General features: G+C 43.6%; 1 protein-coding gene across 8 annotated transcripts in view; it reads right to left on the bottom strand.

Moving 5' to 3' along the window:
* Window positions 1–15892, bottom strand: part of GRIA3 (glutamate ionotropic receptor AMPA type subunit 3) — a 153990-nt gene extending 138098 nt beyond the window's left edge. For 7 of the 8 annotated variants that reach the window (XR_010374833.1, XM_064463290.1, XM_064463289.1 and 4 more), the window contains exons 1-2: window positions 15716–15892; window positions 14681–14839 (exon numbers count right to left, since the gene is read on the bottom strand). Coding sequence is in view for 6 of the 8 variants with exons in the window: in XM_064463290.1 (XP_064319360.1) it covers window positions 14681–14839; window positions 15716–15806 (250 nt within the window). In the remaining 2 variants the exon portion in view is untranslated. Of the gene's footprint in view, window positions 1–9910; window positions 9956–14680; window positions 14840–15715 lie in introns of those variants that run through there. The other variant, XM_064463293.1, reaches the window with a different exon arrangement.
* Window positions 15893–16641: the final 749 nt, after the last annotated feature.

The raw sequence follows: 16641 nt of genomic DNA, 5'->3' as shown, positions 1-16641 counted from the left end.
TCAACTTTTGGGGTTTGTTCTAACCCATTTTGAGTTAGAACAACAGATTGTTCCAGTGAAAGGAGAGAAGCTGCAGCCAAAGGGCCATCTGCTGAGCTTCTCTCCAGTGAATCCCACAGCAAAGGGCAACGTGATGGAGCAACCCAGGCCACTGGGATACACACCATTAAGTAAGCGACAGAATGACGGATGGAAAACTTTTGAGGATAAGCGTAGATGAACGCAATCACTGCATCACTGCATTGTTTTAAATAAAAAAATCAGAAAGATGAAGGTATTTGCTATGAAGCCAGAAGACTACTAATGTATGCACTGCAAACAGGGCTTGCCTCAAGGTTTTCTTTGATTTTAAAACAAAATTGTGGTAATAGTGTAGGTTTAAATGGTCTCCTTTGTATCTGCATCTTCTAAGAAACCCTTCACTCATTTAATAGAATAAACTTTTCTCCACTGCCACAGCAGAAGATTGTTTAGACCACTTAGCACCCACTGGGGTTTCATTGTGTCAGCATATTTCAACATAAATTTGTTAATTGGTTGTTTCTAACGAAGGTCTAATACTCCATTCTGTATCCCTTCAAGTAACTTTTAATATTTTTGAATTAGGATTAAGGAAGGTCTATGTATACGCTGCCTATAAGGACATATAATTCAGTGTATCATTTCATAACCCAGCTGTCAACAGAGACAACATTTTTATAATACATGTATTGTATGCGTGCCAGTATGAGATGAATAGTCCTGTAACTATAATCAATACCGTTCATTCAAACAACTGGCAGTAGCGTTTCAGACAACTGGCAATTTCATCAGTTTCACTGGGCTGCCCAAAAATAAACAGCTTGAGAGGAATGAATGATCTCTGTAGTTATCTATAAATAATACTAATCTCAGTCATTTGTTTTAGGGGGTTCATCACTGGGAGCTGCAGAAGTCTCAGATCAGTGCAAAAGGCATGGCAGGCTTAAAGAAACTAAAGAAATGCTGAAGAATCATACTGTTGGTTTTTTCATTCACCCAGTTACTGTATTTACATACAGGCTCCACCGAAAGCACCAGGATCCCTCCAGTCCTGCAGCAGTTCCAGCTCTGCAGGAGACTCACACCATCTCAAGGATTTGCAACCAGAAGTCAAACTGGATTCAGCAAAAGCTCACGTGAGCTGAGTAAACCTACCCTTGGAGTAACTAATGTAACTTCTGAGGAAACATGAGCAAGTTTGGGATTTTCAACTACTTCAGTGTGAAACTTGCCCACTCTTTCAAGAGTTTTTCAGAGCGAAACAAACCTAACAGCTCAATGTGAATGAGACTAAGGCTGAGGCTGATGAGTGCGAGGTGAACCCAGGCAGACAGGGAACAGAAGGTGCCATTCACAGGCCTGTTTGCTGTCTCTGGGAGGTGAAATAACTCTTTTTCTTTTTTTTTTTTTAAACGATGGTCTATCTCCTCCTATCTATCAAAGCAAGGCAAGAACAGAGGAAAAGGAATAAAGACAGCCAACTAAGGGGAAAAACACATCTCCATGGAGTATGGGTCCCAAAGAAAACTTCCAAAGCCCTGAAGTGGAAAAAGATCCAGTTGCTGCGGTTGAAGTGACCCTCCCTCCCTGGCAGCCTTGCCGGGCTGTGGGCTAGCGCCACACCACCACCGCTGCCCAGCCTGCGAGCCTGCCGATCGGCGGGTCACCAGCCCTGAGGCTCTGAACACATCTCCTGCTCCTGCAGGAAAATCTCCTAACCATCGGGAATTATTAGTAGGTTTTCTACCCTTTTTCACAGGTTAGGAATCACAAGATGCCTGGTGAGTACTCTAGGGAAAACAGAGGAACGATCAGTTCTCCCAAGGACCTAGAGGTTGGCGCCCATCTGCTTCCAGGCAGGGTTTGTGCTGCCATGAGACATCACTGCAGAGAGCTCAATACACCACCGGACTGCAGTAATTTCTTTCTTGCAGATACCATGACTGGGAGCCAAAGCCATCACCTCAGCTCCTTTCACACAGAGTGTAATGCTCCAAAGAAACTCCATCAGATGAGCTCTGCCCAAGCCCTCTGACTGAGCAGGAAGCAGCAGTCTATGTGCATACATCCAGGTAACGAAACCGCTGCTGGGCCAACTTTAAAAAGTCACATTGTTCCATCTATGGCCATAAACAAACACTTTTCAGTCTAAAAGCCTGTTGCTCGGAAAATTTGTATCTTGGCAATCAAAATAATCTTTAAGCTGCAGCATTATCCAATTTACAAGCTTATTGCTAGTATGATATGAAGGACAATCAGCACGCCCAGGCAGACCAACAAAGCATCATGGCCAACAGCAAAAAAGATTAATGGCACCAGCTTCTCCAGAAAGAGAACACTTGCTTTCCAGTGGACAAACAGGGGAAGCTCACAACCCAGCTGATGCCTCTACACCTCTGAGAAATGAGCCAGGCTGTACTGTGGAAGTGGCCTTTGCAAACAGAAAGTCAGTGGCTGTTTCTAAAATGAAAACCTCGATTATAATGTTGAAGTGAAATTGTCTGCAGGACATGCAGAGAGAAAAGCCAGCTTTTAAGAATGGGTGAATTTATCCAGCTGCAGACCTTTATTGCTTTGATCATCAATATTTTACAGTTACTATTTTTTATTCTACATTGGCAATAAATCTCTAGGCACTTGAACTGTAATAATCACAGCACAACATGATACACTTCTCTCAGAGATTTAAAGTTGGACTCAGTCACAAAAAACCACCCCAAACAAACTGGGTAGGAACATGGCTAAACTGGTAAGATGAAGTCTCTCAGTTTCAGGTAAATGATTAGGTAGCAGTGTACACTGCTATTAACCTGAAGTCCATAATGAGAGCTTAAATGAACAGTTCTAAGTGGACGCAGGCCTTTGTAACGGAGCTGCACTCCTGCCGTTGGCACTAATTGACCCTTTTGCTGGCAGGCTCTGCAGAGAAGGCAGTCGGCAGCGTCTGAACTGCAGGCCCTTCTCTGTCATGCAGAACAAAGTCACAGTCCTGATTATCCAGGAGGTTTGATCTTAATGCTTTACACTTCTATAGCATCTTTCATCCAGGAGTGAGGCAGGCAGGATAGCAGGGGACAATCCTGAACTGCTATTGCCCTTCCCACACCCGTTTTGCAGAAGGAGGTCTCCTGCCTTTGGAGCTTTTCAATACTTTTTGCAAGTGTACTCCACATACACTGAATTACACAGCTGAATTTCTGAGAAATGATAGATTCATATTTCACGCATAGCTTCACTCATGCTTCTTGAAAACACAATTAATAATCGATTTTGATTAAGTTATTTCCAGGAGGATTTTAATCCCCTTACAGAAAATGTTGCAATAGATTGAATCCAACCCAACATACACAAGAAATACACAGGGCTGATATAAGCATTTTCAGAGACCACATAGCAGAAAGGAGGAATCATGTTAATCCTGCTTGCAATTTTGTCCGGAAAGATGCCATTTTTAAATTCATGTGAAGATCCTGATTAAGGCAGACTCTGGAATCAATTAACAAAACAATTCTTATTAACACAGGGAATCTCCAGACATTACCAAGGAAGCATAAAATCTTTTCAGAAAAGCCCACAAGGAAAATACACTCTAATATCAAATTGTATCCTCCAGTGTACGCAGCGATTGCCTCAACTCAAATCTCAAATGCATCTTATGTGAAACAGGGGCTAGCACTGCAGAACAACACAATAAGAATTTAAGACAGGAAGTGCAGATAATTTATCGGAATAAAGCTTCCAGGAGAATAACTGATTTATGTTGATAACGATCCAAGCTGGAACCTGACCAGGATGCAGGAGTTAGCAGCACCACTATCCACAATAGGTTCACTATTCATGAAAAATAACAGGGTGTTTTTACAGATGAAAATAAGTTAAAATGTTAGCTTTACGCTTCAGCCGAAAGTCCCTGTTTTGCCAGAGATCTGTTCTTGAATTACCTGTAGAGCGACTCAGAAAAAGGTGCCATGTTTTTATTCAGGACTATCACTAGTCACACAAGCAGGTAAGAGACACGAGTTAAATTTCACAGAAGCGTCTACGGTTTTTAATGTCACACAGCCTCTATTCATACAAGCATTGCAAAATCCATAAACTGATGCAGAGAGAGAGAGAGAAGTAGTGAAAGGCTCACAGCTACAAAAATACATATATTGGGGGAAAGGGAAAAAAGGAAAAATGGAAATCTGAAAGGAGAGATTGTGTAAGTGACTCCTGCTAAAAGCAAGGTCAGCACTTTCCACTGGAGACTATTTGATTTACACTATTTTGTTTCAATTGAAAAACAAAATCTTTCCTTGGCAGATTCTGCTCTACACAGTCTATTACAGATACTTCTGAGATACCCAGCATCATTTATAAAGGGACGCTTATTACTGCTGAACGTGAACGTTTTGTTAAATTTCCCAAAGTTCCAAGAGGAAATATGTGCGACACTACACAAGAGGATATTCAGTTAGTTGAAGTCAAGAGCCTGGACAACCTGGGCAGTCCTGGAGGAGAGGTGCGCTACTGATTAAGATGCTCCAAGTCTCCCTTGAAGAATCCACTAGCTGTCCTGGACCCACATCCCACACTTATCCAGAGGCTTAAAGCCAGGAATACCCCATGAGGAACCACTATGGTTTTACCTTTTACTGGCTTCACTCCTTCAAACTCCTGCAGAGCTACTCCAAATTCACCCTGGCATATATCAGATCACAGGAGGACTCCGTTATGTACCTTGACTGCCTGTATCTATCTAACGGGATACAAAGAGTTTTGGTTTTTTCCCCTTGCTGTTAGGGTAGAACAAGGAAGCACTAAACGATGTAGGTAGAACAATGAAGCACTGAAACTCCTAGCTCCCAGTGGTCATTGCAGATATGCACAACTACGTATCACTGCTTGCAACTTCTTTTTGTGTTATTTAGCACAAAACAACTGGCAGTAAAGCACATCTGATGAATACAAATGCTCATCTTTGAAATGGGACATTGTGGTTGTAGAAACCATCACTACATTTACTACACCTATACCAAATGCTTTAAACAAGGCAACTTCTGCGCCTAGAGCACCAAAGCGGAGTAGTGGAAAACTTCTGGAGGGTTAACTGGTCTCATTTTGATCAATTTTGAGCTTATCTCACTGCCTCTCCACGTATCCAGGTAATAAAGTAAGTTGCCTGTAGATGGTGTGGGAAGACATGCTATACATACTTTAACTGACAAAAATTGTCTGTCCCTGAAATCCATCACAAGCAGCTTGAACTATATACTGTGAAAAATGCAGACAGCTTCTTCTAAACACTCACTTTTTTTTTTCTTCACATGCATCGTCTGTATGTCATTATAAAAATCGGACAGAACGGGGGCTTTTACACTGAAAAAGGCAGATTCGTGTCTGCAAAACATCTTGCTAACTCAAACAGGCTTCATGGAATTGTTTCAGTCAAGAAAAAAAAGAAGTAAAAAAAAATAAACCATCATTTCCAAACCAAAACATTTGGCTTCAACTGAAACCAAGCCAATTTTTTGAAGTCTGAAACTATTTTAAATGCTTTTACTTTTAATTCTCTAATTTTCTAGTTGATCCCAGTCTAATCTTTAAAACCTTTTTGGAACTACATCTGAAATGAAAGATTAGCAAGTCACACGGCTCCCATAATTTCCAATCATAGAGGTTTTTTTAGTCTTGCAGCATAATGTTCTGGGATGCACAATCCATTTCTGGGACGCACAGAACAGCAGTGAGATAACGGTGCTATGGAAGTACTCAGTCTGAGCTGGACAAGGCATTCGATATAAATACATGAAAACTACTGTTAGTTGTGAGAACCGCTCTGCTAGCATGGCTGAAATAGGAAAGAAATAGGATTAGCTGACATAGGATGATCACATCCATTTTTCCTCTTTAGTATTATTTTATATTCAGCAAGAAGTCATATGTAAACAGGCACAAAAAGCAATGTTTTAAAAAGTAAATTCAAAGTGGGATAGCAGATATTATGCTGACTGCTCACTCATTCAGCATTTCCTTAGGTCCAACTCCTTTTGACATACTCACAATGGTAGTGAAGCCACTCTGGAGATACCACCTGACCAGAGAAAGATGGTTGAGTACATTAAACTTGCTAGACAATTTAGAATCCCCCTAACAGTTTCAATTCAATGGAGGGTTAGACCCTGGGTCAGTCCCTTGCAAATCAATGGACACTAATTAGCTCTCATCTAACTGCTGGGAAAAAAGAATGCACATGAACTTGAGTTTTCTGACCATCAAACTTCATTAGAATCCAAACTTGGTGACACAAGTGGTAAAGCCTACAAAGACAAAACCCCTGTAATCGGTAAAAAACAATGTCTTGCCATGTTCTGCTGTCAAGAAGCTATAAAAGTTCATTACCTGAAAAAACTTACCAATTACCATTTCTCCCCAAGCCATCTCTGCTCCTGCACTTCCCCCTCAGAAGAAAAACACAAACGATGACAATGACGACAACCACAACTGGAAAGTTTTAAGAAATCTAGCATACACAGCAGGGTACAAAGACCAGTCAAGACGTATGTCCTGATGCAGCAACTCTGTGATTTGTAAGACGTGATCCATGTTCACTAAGTGGGCTGCAGCACCTATCTCAGACTGAGATCTCTGAAATGGAACTCAGACAAAGAAATCATGGAAAGCACCAAGCCCTGAAATGCACTGCTGCACATCTCTTGGAAAGCTGGCAGCTGTGAGGTACTGATTACAGCACGTTCTATAGACCTCACTGGGCGAAATCAACAGGCAACCCTGCTTCTAGTAAAGACGGTTCTTTCTCCCACCACTCAAATAAGCAGTCTGAGTGGGGGTCAGGTAGGCAAGAATTGGGCACATGCTGTGCTGTAGAAGAGTGACATGCTGTGCTTTAGAAGTGTGGACCATACCTATAATAGAGGTCCAGGGTGTTTAGGAGACAAAGAACTTTCCAGTATTAAACTTGCTTTCTTTCCAACAGCTTTGCTTATTTCAGGTAGAGAGCTGAAAATTTCTCCATTGTCAAGTGACAGAATGGCTTGCTGTACAGCTGCGACACACGTTCCCCTAGGTCCATCGGTGGAAATGGACGTCGTCTTCTGGCAAGGACAGCAAATTAGTAAGTGCTAATTTCAATTTATTTTTCAGAAGCATGAAGAGTAGGCTGGTTTTTGCGATTTTGGGTTTTTTTCTTTTTTATTTTTGGGAGGTTTGGGTGGTGGTTTTGGTGGATTTTTGGTTTGGTTTGTTTTTTGTTGTTTTTGTTGTTTGGGGGTTTTTTTTAGGAAGAGAAGTGGAAGAAGTATCAATAAAATTAAAAAGACACTGTTAGCCAAAGCTCTCCAAGTTTTTCACTGCAAACAGTCCTGCAATATCTGTCTGATAGAGGTAAATTGTATTACCCTTGTGTAAGAGATAGCAAAACCAAAAGCACAAATTGACCTACTCCAAATGATGCTCAGAGCCATCAGAAGACCCCACAATTCCCCAGGTTCAGTCCCTTTACCACATGGGCTGGGCCCAGGTGCTTGATGTTTGCATAAGACAAAACCACTGATGGTGAAATCAGCAAACACCGTCACACACATCAGTCCAGGAGAAAGGGGTGTGAAAACAATGAAGTATACGTGGGATGAAGTAAGTATGCACGGGCTGCACACCATCGGACAGTAGATATACCTTTCCCAGATACCTGCATGTCATTTTAAAGACAGTTCTTATATCAAAAAGGACTCAAGGCAGTGAAGTCATCATGCAGCCCTGCAATTTTTTTAAAAAATTCCTGATCAGAATTTCAAACATCACATTTGAATAAACTCCAACAAATACAAGCCCAACACAAAGGCAGGACCAAGCACCCAAATGCAATCAGGTAACTTACAAGTGCTCTGAAAGTGAACATGTTGTCAATTGTGTTTGAAAAAAAACAAACAAGAAACTTTCAGCTAGCTGAAGTGTCCAAATAGTCTAGCAAAATAATTACATACAAGTGACCAGATAGGTCTCTCCATTCGAGCAGAAGAGTGCTCACCTGGGCTATTATCCAATTCTAAGAGAGCAATTCACCCTTTTTACAAGTGCCTGGGCAAGCTATTTGTAGCGCAGTGTCCCTGCAGGTTGATCCTCAAGCATAAGGGCTTCTGTGCAGTGCATGTGTGAGGGCTGCACGTTGCCACTCACTATTTTAGCAGTTAAGGCGATAAAACAGAGCCAGTGCCTCAGACACTACAGTGAGGATATGCAGGAACGCCTGCTGGGTGGATTCATTGACATAACTCCTTCCTACGTTCATTCTTCCTCTTTACACAGAAACCTTATCACCAGTGCCTCTCTTGCTCTGTGTATCTGTGATAGTTTTCACCCCTAATAATGACATCTGGGTGAGATCAACCAGAAAGGCATGCACTGCCTTTGAATGTTTCACATATTGCTACATGCTGATAAATTAACTCTGCATTTCTGGTGCCATAGAAATATCTCCTAGCTCCCTGATACAGTCGGGCCAGAGTACGTGCTGTGAAGCTCTGTGATAGTTGTTAGTGTCCACACTGCAATGACTGCAAACCGCTGAACATGAGGGTCTACTTTGGAGTCTTCATCAGATGACGACTGCACATGAAAAACTCCATGATGATTTGAAGTTTGAGGTTTCTAGGGCACCTGACATTCTGAAGACCAACAATAATATAAAGCAGGCGATATAAAGGAGGGAAGTCCTGCCTCTGATGGGAAACGTAACGCATAAACATCAGAAGAAGAATCCCCATGGATGAAATCTGGAAATTGCTTCACTGAGGTGATCATCACATAGTTGCACAGAAACTGGTTTGACCTTGATCAATCATTTTTATATTTCTATTTTTAAATTGCCACATTGTTCCAGTGGAGGTACAAGCCCCTGTATCGCAAACTCACAGCAATAGGTATAGAGTTTTAAGGCTGCCTTATGAGCAACCTTAGAAAGGGGGCCACGGCCTCCCAGTGATCTGTACGTCACAGGAGCACAGAAAGCACCAATCTCAGCCTGCAACTTAAATGCCAAATACAAATTCAACATAATCATCTTTCTCACAAAAAAATGAACATGAGTTTTCAATTCTATGAAACTAAACAGTTGCTGCTTTAAAAATAACATACTCTAAAACATTTTAAGGATGCCGAACTAAATCAAAATTAGCATTCCAAAATCAGTAATGACAAAATATGTACTTTAAATGGGAAAATGTTAAATCGATAGATTGTGACAATAAAGAATAATTAAAGGTACATCTGCTCCCTCATTTCACACCTTCTTGCATAACAGTCCTACACTTGCGGTAGGATGGCCTCCCACCTCCCAGACGCTGAACACAGCGAACCCAGAGGAAAGAAACCCACTGTTTTCTGTGACTCTTGGACAAGCTCCCAAGTCAGCCTTCAATAAAACTGTGGTTTTTTTGTTGTTATTAAAAGCTACTGTCACACGCTTGTTTCCCATCATGGAATCTCCATTTCCTCCTAGAGATAAACGACAGCTGTTACACATTTTATTGGAACATGTAGTTAATCAGTAGCTCTCTAACCCATGCCAATAGTCTCATGGGTCCTCCAGGCCCAGTGCTGTATAGAAAAAGCGAACAATTTCATCTCTGCATCTGCACAAAACCTTTCTGAAACTGAACAAGTAAATGGTGCCCTTCATTGTGCTTTACTCTTCATTAATTCGGTGAATTCAGAGTTTCCCCCTCGAAGAAGTGTCCATTCATAGGACTTTTTTTTCCCCATCTCTACAGTGTGAGTTAAATGGAACACTAACATCTAAACCGTATGTAAATGCTATGTAAGTAGTAGAGGAGGGCAGAAAGAAGAGACAGCTCATTTCAAAATTAATTTAAGAAATAGTAAAACATACTTGAAAGCAGTACGGTTCCTTCTGCTAACACTGAGTTCACATTCAGGTTAATGACAAATCATCTGCTCTGCCACAAAATGGAAACAAACTTTAGTTGGAACACACCCTTCACCTTTCAACCTACCCTATTATTGCAAAAGCTTTGACCCCTAAATTAAAGCCAGCTCATTTTCTTTGTCACACAACAATAACATACAATATTTGTTCACGTTCCACAGCATAAAAGGCATTTTCAGGGATCTGTAACGAGCAGAGTTGTGTAGAAAGCACATTTCCAGGTGTTTTACCACTGAATGCTGGGAGAAGCCACAGCGCATTCCTTATCAGGAGAGTGAGACACCTACCCAGTGGTCTCTACTCATGCAAATTCACCAGCACAGGGCCCAAACTTGGCAAGACTTTCAGCGAGACATACTTATGCTTTTGGCAGAAGGGAGCTGACCACTTTCAGCATCAGTGTCCTTCGCCAGCTGGCCAAAGAGCACACAGATGCAAGGGAAGCAAATTATCTGCCCACTGGCAAAAAGAAATGCTGAGCGGCACCTAAGGAAAAAGTGTGTGTGTGTGTGTGTGTGTGCGCGCGCGTGCGCACGTGTGCGAGTGGATCTCCACCTGTGCTTTGGGAAAGGGAGTAATGCAGTTAAACGGGAAAAATTGTCTGCTGCTAACCCTGTAGTATCATTTTCTGCAACATTCTCACACAACAGGCATTGAACAGGCACTTTTTCCATTAAAATCTTCCAAGTTGCATTTTAAGGATTAAACACAAGGACTGCAAGGACGCTAAAGAAAATTTTTCTGAGAAAGTCTGAAATCAGACCTGCTCAAGAAAGTGACCATACAATCAGTTACAGGATTTTAGCAACTTAAGGTAAGAATTTCATTGTAGCTTCCCTCTTTTATTGGTCTCTTAAAGAACCAGTGCCTGTGGAAAAAACACTACACATCAACATTTGGTAAAATATAAAAAGCCTTCTGGGTTCAGAAGATACATGAGAAATTACTCAGAAAAATTAACGGGACAAGAATTTGCAGCTGACAGGTTACATTTAGCTGAGAGAGGGAATCTGCCTGTAGATTAATTAGATTCTGCAATCACAGCCCCTTTTCACCCATACACATCCCACCACTATCATTACATGATCAACAGATTTTAATGAAAACTAATGCTTTCTTTAAAGAAATTCCATGGAGACTATGTGTAAGGTTGAGTTTACTCTTCTAAATATTTCTTGAAAATCGTACGTAATGCAAGTGCACATTTGTTTGCTGTAAAGGTGTACAACAGCAATTTTTTGCAATGACAGTGCAGAGAGGGAATATGAGATCTGTGTGCTAATGAGCTGACACTGCAGAGGCTAGAGCAGTGTTAGTATAGTGCACTACAAGTGCAGAGCAGAAAGACATACGCGGGTTATTTCTATGGAATATGATCTACAGAACTGTACGCATAATTCAACGTTAATACTAACATCCTTCATCAGAGGTTATAAGAAAAGCACGAAAGATGCTTCAGTGATGAATTTATACATTTGAGTTGTTACATTCATATTATTCTGAAAAAGCCAGCTCATTCCCTACATGACCAATTTTGAAGAAAATATGACATCTGTGTTTTACTTGATTTTATCCATGCGCAGGTCAAATTAACTTTCTTCCTTTCCTTTTTTTTTCCTGACAGCACAAAGCTGCATATTTTAAAAGATGTAATAAATCCTCCCAGAGCCAACTGATAAACTTCAATTCACCTTTAAAAACACTGGAATTTTCATCTATGTTTGCATTTGCTCTCTGTTAAGATATCACACAGCTAAATAAATAGGTGGGAAAATAAATATAGCGTGGATGAATACTGTATCCATGCCTGTAAATGAAATATACAGAGAGGGGCTCGGTGCTATCAGTGAGGCAGGGAATACATGTACATGACTCCGATCATGCATCATTTAACTGAAAAAGGAATGAGAGGGAGGGGCTTAGGGCAGGAATCTTCTCTTGCTTCTAAGTAAGTTTGTTCCCATGTTGGGATATTGCCAAATCAGCCCTACCAGGGACGGGCTTTTTATGTCTGGCTCATCAGGATACTTCAGAGGAGTTGGTTTTTTGTTGTTGTTTTTGGTTTTTTTTCCCTGCCTCTGGAATGCACCAGACTGCACCAAGCGGGATGTGCAGCTCTCCACTAAGAACCGAAGTCTTTCCTGAGCAGAACCCCCCTCAATTGCTCCACACAGGAACACTTACTACAGCCATTATCATATAAATCAAAGCAAAGGAGAATGAAAAGTATTACTTTACAGATGTCTACTAGTACAGGCACTAGGCTCAAGCTACACATGCTACTTTCTCAGATTTCCCTTCAGTTCCTCCACCTATCCCACCACAAAGTCCGCCACCGTCTCCCTCTCCAGTGAAGGCCGTCAAGAGTCACTGCAGGTTTCTCTCCTATGGATCCCTGCCAATTGCAAATATTGATCAAACGGCTGTGTGACAGCACAGGAGACAATTTATGCTTATCTCCAAGAGAAGTAAAAATGTTGTGGAAAGAATTCGTTCATGGATATGGCAGCACCCTGAAATTATCTGCCACTCCACTGGGAAGTGAGGATGCAGTTAAGGGTACTTAGGCCAGAATGCTTTACATGTTAGCCAGGTAGTGTGAGGAGCTATTAGTTCATTCTAATGCATCGATATGTATGAGCATTCTGACTTTCAAAGATAATTGCTTCCAGATCCAGAAAAAGAACTGTTCTTATTTTTTTTATTTTGAGCCACTGAGATCTCTATGACTGGTGACTTGGACTTACCATATTCTTTTCCTACCAACAGCATTACAAGATGGTTGTCATAGCTAATGGACAAGGTCACCTTTTCATTTTCTTTCTTCTGTTTCTTTTTTCACATCTTCTATTTTTAAATAGGTTACTGTAGGTTGGTGTGCTCTGGCCTACGGTTTCTCCAGAGATTTAAGTTTTCCCAGTTTTACTACACTGGTAATATGTGTGTTGGAACATGGAGCTCTCGACTACAGAAAACCATCCCATCTTACTAAAAATCACCACAGCTTTCACTAGGCAATGACAAAAATCGTTGGATGTCAGAAGATGAGAAGCACACTGACCAAAGAATACATTGACTGCCTCTGAACAAGCGTGTGGTTCACTTGCTTGGTGGGACCTGTAAAGAACTGCTGGTAGAACTTTTAAAAAAACAATAATTAATCACCCAAGCAGTTTAATGTATTTAGTTTAAATCCATATAATTGATATTTAGGGAACTATGTCTGAGATACAGCCTCTTGAAGGGATTACACTGATTAAGGATTAATAGTCTGATGTTTGTTGTAAGAGCTGTTGAGGCTGGATAGGATTAGTAAAATAAGATTCAAAGTACAGACGCGCTTTTATTTACCATTTTTTCCACTTTACCAAATATTTTTATTGGATATTATATAATTAACCCCCCTGCAAAAGTTTTAAAGGTCCTAACTCAAAGCCCGTTAAAAAGTGTAACACTGCACTAGCAAGAAGCAGTCACATGGGGGATATGTTAGAATATCAATACAAAATTTGGCCAAATATTTCCTTATCGTATATTTTCTAACTATCAACTTTCTCAGAAAATACCCAAAAACCTAGAAGAATAAAATATCTACTTGTCCAGCCTTCTGATTATACAGCGTGGGACAGGAATATAAGAATTATTCTATCCCCAGCAAAGAAAAAATAATATTAATAAAAAATATTAAAAACTTGAAATGGTTTTAAAGCAAGAGATAATAGGTTTTTTGTACTTCGATACTTCAATACTTCATCATTTTAGTACAATGCTTCCTCTTTGACCATTTTGCACTGTGAGTACATGAACAGGAATCCTGTTCATAACACAAAGTTAGTACATTGCATTCAGAGATCCTTTAGCTCATGTACAGACATATTTCTGTATAGTGCAAAGTGCATGCAACTACCTTGCAAGAAGACTCCATTCATTTTCAAAGGTTTACAATAAAAACTGTATAAAACTGAATTTGGACACATCAGTAAAACAAATATTCAGGCACTACCACTGGTGAAGGAACGCTTTTTTAAATGCAGAACATGTACTGGTCTTTCAGAAAGCAATTTCTCATTTTAACACCACATTAACACTACTGAAAGTTCTATTTTGCTTCTTCTCTTAATAAAGGCTCAAATTATACGTACGCAGTGCTTGTGCAGAGCTATTTCTCATAACACTAAGCGTTCTGATTCCATTTTCTCTCCCCTCAGCTCTAACGGTATTTGTCAGTTTACAGTCGCCTCAGCTTTTAACAGGACTTTCACTGTAAGAAAACAACCCAGTATTTCAGGGAAGAGGAGGCAAGTAAGCCCTTCTGGCTTTGTCCCCTCAAGGTCACTTGTAAACAGCTGTTTCTGTTTTATTCCTACATGGTATTATTTGCAAATTATGCTGTTTCACACAGCTAGGTTGTAGCCTCAACAGAAAAGGGATGTTACTTCAGCGGCAATTCACTGATCACAGCTACACTGCGCTGCTATATAAATAACACGGTTGTTTTCCTGGAAAACAAAACTAAAGGGGTGAAAAGAAGTGGTGAGAGAACTTTCCCTAAGGTATTATTCAACCGTATAACGCTGCAAATCTACTAAACCTCATGTCAGTACGCACATTTGTTGCACTATGTTGCATGAACAAGAACTCTAGGCTACCAGGGAGAAACTGAATGTAAGGATAGGTAACAAACATTTTTTTAAAAAGCGTGGATTTACTTACAAGCATTTGTCACCGAAAAACTGTTGGAAGAGTCCAAGTGATCTACATGATAGTTCAAATGGAAGGGCTTCTCTGTGGTATTTTGGTTTGTGTTGTATAACTGCACAGCAAATCGAAACGCACTGTGCTCCTGAACAGTGTTCCTCATGAAAAGTCCACCTAGGATGGAAAAAAAACAAAAAAAAGGGAAAAATGTATTTCCGAACGAATTTTGAGGAGAAACGGCAGCAGCAAGTTACCTTTGCATACTGCACATCTCAGGAGAGAATGAACAGGAGCAGGCTGAGCCTGAGCACATAATTCTGACAGCGCACATACATGAAATACATACTCCAAGTCCAAAGTTAGGCTTTTAACGCCACACATCACGCCCAGGTGCCCCCTGAGCTATCTGGAGTCACTGGGAGCTGCAGGTGCTCCTTGAAAGCCAGGCCACTTATCCACGGATGCCCACACACGGATTTAAAAGTCTAACTGGGAGAACTGTGGCTCCTAAATTATCTCCGGGCTACCCCAGTAACGTCTCTGCAGAGTTAGGCGCTACGGGCGCGGCCAACGCGCGGCTCCGGCCGCTCTGCGGGAGGGCGCGCACGGCCGAGCGCGGCTCCGGGGAGCAACCCCAAGTTTCACTCGCATGCCCTCAGCCTCACGGCTCGCTCGGCCCCAGGCTGAGCGCACGTCGTTACAGATTCACGCCGTCGCTCCCGCACGTTACTCGCTACGCGGGATGCGCCTGCTTCAGGGCACGATTCCGCCTGAGCACGGACCGGATCCTCCCGCCGTTCCTGAAGTGAATGGACAGCGCAGCAGCCCGCCGCCGCCCGCCCGCCCAGCCCCGGCTCCGCTTCTGCCTCTCGCCCACCGCAACGGGAGGGAGCCGGAGCCCGAGCGGGGCCGGCCCCGGGAGCCGGCCGGGGCCGCCCGCGCCCCAACCCGGCGGCGCCCGGGCTCGCCGCCCCCCGCTGCCCCTCCGCACACCTTCGCCGCGGCTGGCGGCGGGAAGGAGCGGGTCGCGGTGCCGCGGCGGGCGCTTACCTATACTGATGGTGTTGGGGAACCCTGCCAGAGCCTCCCCCAGCAGCCCCGCCAGCAGCAGCAGGAGGGTCCGGGGCGCGCTCTGCCCCATTTTCTTCAGCCCCTGCGTTTCAGCCCCTAAAACGAAACTGGCGGCACAGGCATGGGCGCAACTGGAGACTCGGAGTAGTGTCAATGGTGGTGGCGATGCCGGCGGAGGTAGTGGGGAGGATGGTCCCCCTCCTTTCTTCCCTTCTTCTTTTTTTTTTTTTTCCTTCCCTTCCCCAAATCCCTCTCCTCTTGTCTTCACCCCAGCCTGGGAGGGCTCATTGGCTGCGAGGTTGCCTTTCTCCCCCCGTCTCCAGTAGCCCCCCCCCAGCGCAGGGACTTCCCCCAAAGATGGTGGGTAGCAGCGCGGCGAGGCTGCTCCGCCCGGGCCGGGAGGGGGTTATCGATCAAACTTGGCGTGAGGCGGGCTGGCAGCCGCCCGCCGCTCCGCTCGGCTCGGCCCGCTCCGCCCGCCCAGCCTCGGCGCTGGCGTCTCCCGGCCGCGGCGGCAGCGCTCCGGGCTGCGGTCGGAGGGAGCTCACCGGCCTGCCGTGGGCCGGCCCCCGGGCTGCAGCTGGCCCCTTTAAAGCTGCATCGCCTCGATGCGTGTGTGTGTGTGTGTGAGTGCGTGCGTGTGTGTGTGAGTGCGGTGCCTGCGCCTGTCAGCGGCGGGGGAGGAGCGGGGAGCCGGGCCGGGGCCGGCGGAGGAGGGCGGGGGGTGTGGGGGGATGCGGCCGGGGTCCTGCCGACGCCCGGTGGCGGGGCAGCGCCGGGGGAGGCGGGCGGTGCGAGAGCCTCGGGGCCGAAAGGCGGGAGCTGCGGCTGAGGGCCGGGGGCGAGCGGCCCCCGTGAGCGCTGGGGCGGCCGGGTGCCGCCGGGCCTGCCCCTCGGCGGGCGGA

Source organism: Phalacrocorax carbo, chromosome 11 (genome assembly GCF_963921805.1).
Source record: "Phalacrocorax carbo chromosome 11, bPhaCar2.1, whole genome shotgun sequence".
In the NCBI taxonomy this organism is placed as follows: domain Eukaryota; kingdom Metazoa; phylum Chordata; class Aves; order Suliformes; family Phalacrocoracidae; genus Phalacrocorax; species Phalacrocorax carbo.
Note: the sequence above shows the minus strand (reverse complement) of the source record. Positions and strands in the feature narration are given on the sequence as shown.